Genomic DNA, 7,515 nt, shown 5'->3' with positions numbered 1-7,515 from the left:
TTAGGGTTATTATTTTCTTATTTTTAGGTGCTTTTAATGCTTTTTAGGTCCTTATTATAGTTAGTTATTAATTAGAAATTATTTCAGAATATATTTTCCTGTCAGTCAAATTTTACGAAAGCCCTTAAATAGGCTCTTAAGTCTGTACACGTTTTTTTAACAATTACTTAATCAAGAAAATATTAATGTCCCTCATATAGTGTCAGAAAACATACCTTCACCTCATATGCAAGAAAATATTAATGTCCATGCTCTTGAAGCTGGGATGCAAACACAAGATGTACATAAACCTTTATTAGGTGTTTGATAAAACTGAAACTTTATTTTCTCATAACTATAATTATTTCAGTACATATTATGATCTACAACTTTCTAAACAATTATACAATGTCCCGTGTGATGCGAGGATAGTTTACAATGTCATTTGAAATAAATTTTATGTATATTAAGACTGATGTAGGTTTTAATTATTGTAATTTATTAAATTTGGTATTTAATTTGTAATTTTCATTATTTTAGGTTTAGGGTTATTATTTCCTTGTTTTTAGGTACTTTTAATGCTTTTTAGGTCCTTATTATAGTTAGTTATTAATTAGAAATTATTTTAGAATATATTTTCTTATCAGTCAAATTTTACGGAAGCCCTTAAATAGGCTCTTAAGTTTGTACATGTTTTTTAACAATTACTTAAACAATAAAATTCAGACTTTTGTCTTTTTATTTTCTAGTGGATTTCAAACCCGTGCTCATTGTGGATTCAAGGACGCTTGTGGATTCAAGAAACTCTCGTGGATTCGAGGTTGTTTTAAGAAGTAAAAATGTTTTGTTTCTTGTTTTCTAGAAGTAGACCTGTTCTATTTCTTGACGTTTCTGCTTCCTACATTAGTTGGTATCAAAGCCTTGACTTATCCTTGTCTAGTGGATGACGTATGAGATGGTAGCAATTCCGGTGACAAAAAAACTTAGCAAGTATTACGTGATGTACAACTAGCACGCACAAATATCTTTGCTAGGTTGCCGTCATTGGAGGATGAAAACAATAGTGATAACTGTCGCAGAGACATGACACATGGGCAACCTATTGGTAAGTGTTTGTTTTTAGACCCCTTAAAACACAATTGGATTAACCTAGTTAACAAGCCAAGTTATTACTTAGTCCAAATTCCAGATCTAGGTTAACACAATTATATAATCATATCAATGTAAAGTACGAAATATAAAGAACACAAAAATATGATAACCCAGGAAAACCAAACTGGTAAAATACCTGAGGAGGATTTAACCTAGCTATTCTCAAGGTAAAACTGAATCCACTATGAAAGAATTAAAGTTTTACAATAGTGACTTAGACCACTAACATCTTACTGCTACCTAATCTAGAAAGTTTACAGACACGACCACGTGCAAGCTCTAAGACCACGGGCTCCTTCTTTCTTGGATTCTCTAGTAAGTACAAGCACTCCCGCTTGCGTATCTTTAAGCTCTTTAGTGCAGTAACTAAATGATCATCAAGCTCTCAATGAAATCTCATTCTTGATAATCCTAAGCATATGTGAAGGCAACCACCTCTTAGATCTCACAAGAGATTCACACACAGAGCAAATAGAGTAACCTCTAAAATGTGGCTAGGGTTTCCCTTTTATACTTATGGAAAAACATAAAACCCTACATATCATATGGGCTTAGGGTTGAATTAGAAATTCTGTAGAAAAAAAATATTCTGCTCGACTTTCGATCTATCAAGTCTAACTTTTGATCAATCAAGCCAGTTAGAATTGCACACTCAATTCTGCAGTTAACTCGATTTCAATTTTACATAAAAGACATACTTTGAGCAAATCTAAAACAAGACTAACAACCTGTTTTGATCATGGTTTGCCAATAATGTAAATTAGAGTTTTAATACATTAGTTTCTAAGTACTTAGAATCTAACAAACTCCCCCTTTGATAATCCGTGACAAAACACAAACACAATGCGCTCAAAGTTACAATTAAAAAGCCTTTACAAAAATAATGCCCATTATGAAATAATCTAACCTAACTACTATCCATTAGTTGTAAGTGTAGATAGCAGCACGATTGAATCAACCTGTATATTTCCTGAAATACTCAACAAACGCATAAACGCATGTGTGGAAAATACAAGTAAAAAAAAAAATAAATTCTTGACTTCACAAAACACAAAACAAAAACATATATCATGAATAAAACATAAATATAAATCAATGAGCAGTGAAACAAGAAACATATATAACAATGTATCTCCCCTAACATGAACAGCCCAAAAACAATACATCAAGAGCAAAAAAAAAAAAATCACATACACAGTGAAACACTTAGATACAATCTAAACTCCACAAGCTCCAATGAACAAAAATCTCCCCCTAATTACAAAAAAATCTCTACAAGTGTCCAAAATGTAATCCCCCTTTTTGTGACGGAATGCCAAAGGGCATTCCATGAGGGGTTTCCTTGAATTAATTAGAAGATAAACTGGAATCTACTCGAAAATAATTTTGACAAAAGTCTATGTTTATTGATAATAATCTTTGAATTTTTTTTTTTTTTTTTACAAATAATTAATTTCTGTAATTTATTTTTTTATTTTGTATTTTTATGTAATTTTCATTATTTTAGGTTTAGGTTATTTATTTCTTTATTTTTAGGTGCTTTTAATACTTTTTGGTCAAATTGGTTCCTGTTATGGTTAGGTATTAATTAGGAATTATTTTTTAATTTTTTCTTTTTTTCTGTCAAGTTTTACAAAGGCCTTAAACAAGTTTCTAAATTTGTAAAAAAAAAAAAAAAAATTCAAAGATTATTATCAATAAACATAGACTTTTGTCAAAATTATTTTCGAGTAGATTCCAGTTTATCTTCTAATTAATTCAAGGAAACCCCTCATGGAATGCCCTTTGGCATTCCGTCACAAAAAGGGGGATTACATTTTGGACACTTGTAGAGATTTTTTTGTAATTAGGGGGAGATTTTTGTTCATTGGAGCTTGTGGAGTTTAGATTGTATCTAAGTGTTTCACTGTGTATGTGATTTTTTTTTTTTTGCTCTTGATGTATTGTTTTTGGGCTGTTCATGTTAGGGGAGATACATTGTTATATATGTTTCTTGTTTCACTGCTCATTGATTTATATTTATGTTTTATTCATGATATATGTTTTTGTTTTGTGTTTTGTGAAGTCAAGAATTTATTTTTTTTTTTACTTGTATTTTCCACACATGCGTTTATGCGTTTGTTGAGTATTTCAGGAAATATACAGGTTGATTCAATCGTGCTGCTATCTACACTTACAACTAATGGATAGTAGTTAGGTTAGATTATTTCATAATGGGCATTATTTTTGTAAAGGCTTTTTAATTGTAACTTTGAGCGCATTGTGTTTGTGTTTTGTCACGGATTATCAAAGGGGGAGTTTGTTAGATTCTAAGTACTTAGAAACTAATGTATTAAAACTCTAATTTACATTATTGGCAAACCATGATCAAAACAGGTTGTTAGTCTTGTTTTAGATTTGCTCAAAGTATGTCTTTTATGTAAAATTGAAATCGAGTTAACTGCAGAATTGAGTGTGCAATTCTAACTGGCTTGATTGATCAAAAGTTAGACTTGATAGATCGAAAGTCGAGCAGAATATTTTTTTTCTACAGAATTTCTAATTCAACCCTAAGCCCATATGATATGTAGGGTTTTATGTTTTTCCATAAGTATAAAAGGGAAACCCTAGCCACATTTTAGAGGTTACTCTATTTGCTCTGTGTGTGAATCTCTTGTGAGATCTAAGAGGTGGTTGCCTTCACATATGCTTAGGATTATCAAGAATGAGATTTCATTGAGAGCTTGATGATCATTTAGTTACTGCACTAAAGAGCTTAAAGATACGCAAGCGGGAGTGCTTGTACTTACTAGAGAATCCAAGAAAGAAGGAGCCCGTGGTCTTAGAGCTTGCACGTGGTCGTGTCTGTAAACTTTCTAGATTAGGTAGCAGTAAGATGTTAGTGGTCTAAGTCACTATTGTAAAACTTTAATTCTTTCATAGTGGATTCAGTTTTACCTTGAGAATAGCTAGGTTAAATCCTCCTCAGGTATTTTACCAGTTTGGTTTTCCTGGGTTATCATATTTTTGTGTTCTTTATATTTCGTACTTTACATTGATATGATTATATAATTGTGTTAACCTAGATCTGGAATTTGGACTAAGTAATAACTTGGCTTGTTAACTAGGTTAATCCAATTGTGTTTTAAGGGGTCTAAAAACAAACACTTACCAATAGGTTGCCCATGTGTCATGTCTCTGCGACAGTTATCACTATTGTTTTCATCCTCCAATGACGGCAACCTAGCAAAGATATTTGTGCGTGCTAGTTGTACATCACGTAATACTTGCTAAGTTTTTTTGTCACCGGAATTGCTACCATCTCATACGTCATCCACTAGACAAGGATAAGTCAAGGCTTTGATACCAACTAATGTAGGAAGCAGAAACGTCAAGAAATAGAACAGGTCTACTTCTAGAAAACAAGAAACAAAACATTTTTACTTCTTAAAACAACCTCGAATCCACGAGAGTTTCTTGAATCCACAAGCGTCCTTGAATCCACAATGAGCACGGGTTTGAAATCCACTAGAAAATAAAAAGACAAAAGTCTGAATTTTATTGTTTAAGTAATTGTTAAAAAACATGTACAAACTTAAGAGCCTATTTAAGGGCTTCCGTAAAATTTGACTGATAAGAAAATATATTCTAAAATAATTTCTAATTAATAACTAACTATAATAAGGACCTAAAAAGCATTAAAAGTACCTAAAAACAAGGAAATAATAACCCTAAACCTAAAATAATGAAAATTACAAATTAAATACCAAATTTAATAAATTACAATAATTAAAACCTACATCAGTCTTAATATACATAAAATTTATTTCAAATGACATTGTAAACTATCCTCGCATCACACGGGACATTGTATAATTGTTTAGAAAGTTGTAGATCATAATATGTACTGAAATAATTATAGTTATGAGAAAATAAAGTTTCAGTTTTATCAAACACCTAATAAAGGTTTATGTACATCTTGTGTTTGCATCCCAGCTTCAAGAGCATGGACATTAATATTTTCTTGCATATGAGGTGAAGGTATGTTTTCTGACACTATATGAGGGACATTAATATTTTCTTGATTAAGTAATTGTTAAAAAAACGTGTACAGACTTAAGAGCCTATTTAAGGGCTTTCGTAAAATTTGACTGACAGGAAAATATATTCTGAAATAATTTCTAATTAATAACTAACTATAATAAGGACCTAAAAAGCATTAAAAGCACCTAAAAATAAGAAAATAATAACCCTAAACCTAAAATAACAAAAATTACAAATTAAATACCAAATTTAATAAATTACAAAAATTAAATAGTAAATTGTGTCCTACATCAATCTTAATATACATAAAAATTATTTCAAATGAAATTGTAAACTATCCTCGCATCACGTGGGACATTGTATAGCTGTTTAGAAAGTTGTAGATCATAATATGTACTGAAATAATTACATTTATGAGAAAACAAAGTTTCAGTTTTATCAAACACTTATAAAGGTTTATGTACATCTTGTGTTTGCATCCGAGCTTCAAGAGCAGGGACATTAATATTTTCTTGCATATGAGGTGAAGGTATGTCTTCTGGATCTCTCTTTGGTTTTACCCATCTACCATGAGCATTACAAACTAATCCCTTGTTGGCCAATTGGTACCAACAATGTGGGATCCTAAGCTCATCCACCAACATGTCACATGCCTTGTTCACTAAAGCAACATCTCTCCTAGCATCTTCCCGAAATGTTGAGGTAGTACTAACAAACCCATCCACAAGATGAAGATATGTTTCAAGGCTATGGAACCCAGGCCAATTTAATCCACGTTTAAGGTAAGGTGATGAATGAACATCGAGTTTCAATTCGGCTCCAACATGGGTGTAAACAGGCCCTGGCATCCAAGGTACTACGTCTTGCTTAGTTACCACTCTAAAGGTTTTAACTCCCAATTGATGAAGCTCATCTCTGAAAGCAATGTTGCCAACCCTTGGTGCACCAAAGGAAATCACACTAACGGGAAGGTTAGGAATAGTTGATGCAGCTTCATAAGCATTGAGGATAGCCAATGCACCACCCAAGCTATGTCCAGTGATAGTGAGGCTAACGTCTTCACCTTTTTCCCTATACAATTCTACAAGCCTTGTCACTTCTTTTATGACTTGCTCTGAGGCACTAGATTTGTTGTACCTAGTAGTGTCATTCTTAGAAGTGTAAATACTATGAAATCCATGTTCAACCTTAGCATCCCCGTGCCCATATGGCTCCAACTTCCATTGCAGATCCTCATACCACTCCGTTGGTGCCACAGTTCCACGCCACGCCACCACAATATCTCTCCGCCCAATCCTACGTGTCTCCTCATCATCACTGACCGCCACGTAGCCCATCCAATTGGAATCTTTGCTCCACGTGTCCACCAATTTTGATCTCTCCAACCATTGAGGCATGTTTACATGTGACATGGCATAAATATACTTGCAGACCTTATAGCCATTTCTACTGAGGCCTAATGTTTCGAATAACTTGTGACGATTGTACCGGCAGCTTCCACAATACTCCGAGTGAGAATCGAAATCAAAAGCATCATATGTTGCTTGTGCAAATTCTCCATATTTGATTATTTCTCTTCGGAGCCAAGGATGAAGAGGATCCAAGAGATTGTCCCAATTTGAGGAAGCATGCATGTCACGCCAGTTTTGGGCTATGACCTCCTTGGGAGAAGTTGTAGGAGTAGAGAGTTTCTCTTCACCATATGAGTTCCAATTGATTTGGCGAGTGTTAGTACGAGGAGGGGTTTCAAGATGGAGGTGGAGGAGGTGTGAGAGTGACTCGGTTAGACTTGAAACCCGGTTGGATGTTTTTGTTTTGGGTTGATCAAGAACAACTTGTTGATGGGCAAGGCCATGGATTTTGGAGAGCTTGTTCATGATGATGGGTTGGGAGGTAGGAAGATGGTTATAGATCATTGTTGATAGTGCCATTATGAAGATTTTAGAGTTCAAATTGCAAAGTATAGATCACCTTTTGGAACTGGAAATGCTTGGAATTTGGTGGTTGAAGATTAAGTTTGATTGATGGAAAGTGGAGAGAGGCCATACATATATAATTGAGAGAGTTGACTGAGGCCTAAGTAACTTGGTCTTTGAAAAAATTTTCACGCGGGGTCATAGACTATCAAATATTAGAATATTGACTTGTTATTAAAGACCTTGACGGGGTTGTAAAAAAATAAAAGTTGGTATACCAGCTTTCACAGGTGTGAATGCATTCAGTCAATTACAATTTTTATTTTCGTACGCAACTCAATCAATTACTCGATTGTTTACAAAAGTCAAAAATAACATGTGCAATAGTTAACGATTCTCTCATTATTTTTTTTCTTAAGAAAGTTTCAACTTATGGAAAAGCAAA

The 7,515-nt window shown here is 33.3% G+C and overlaps 1 protein-coding gene across 1 annotated transcript; it reads right to left on the bottom strand.

The window, feature by feature from the left end:
- Positions 1–5,573: 5,573 nt before the first annotated feature.
- LOC112012518 (phospholipase A1-Igamma1, chloroplastic-like) lies at positions 5,574–7,188 on the bottom strand. The gene has a single exon (XM_065764456.1). The coding sequence runs from the start codon at positions 7,083–7,085 to the stop codon at positions 5,601–5,603; it is 1,485 nt and encodes a 494-aa protein (XP_065620528.1). The 5' UTR covers positions 7,086–7,188; the 3' UTR covers positions 5,574–5,600.
- Between the last annotated feature and the right edge of the window lie 327 nt (positions 7,189–7,515).

This window comes from Quercus suber, unplaced genomic scaffold, assembly GCF_002906115.3.
Source record: "Quercus suber isolate HL8 unplaced genomic scaffold, Cork oak 2.0 scaffold_562, whole genome shotgun sequence".
In the NCBI taxonomy this organism is placed as follows: Eukaryota; Viridiplantae; Streptophyta; class Magnoliopsida; order Fagales; family Fagaceae; genus Quercus; species Quercus suber.
The sequence above is the reverse complement of the archived record's forward strand: the minus strand, read 5'-3'. Positions and strand labels throughout refer to the sequence as shown.

What these genes read in the sequence shown, in the direction of transcription:
- LOC112012518 (XM_065764456.1), bottom strand. Translation starts at nt 7,085, where the DNA reads ATGGCACTATCAACAATGATCTATAACCATCTTCCTACCTCCCAACCC.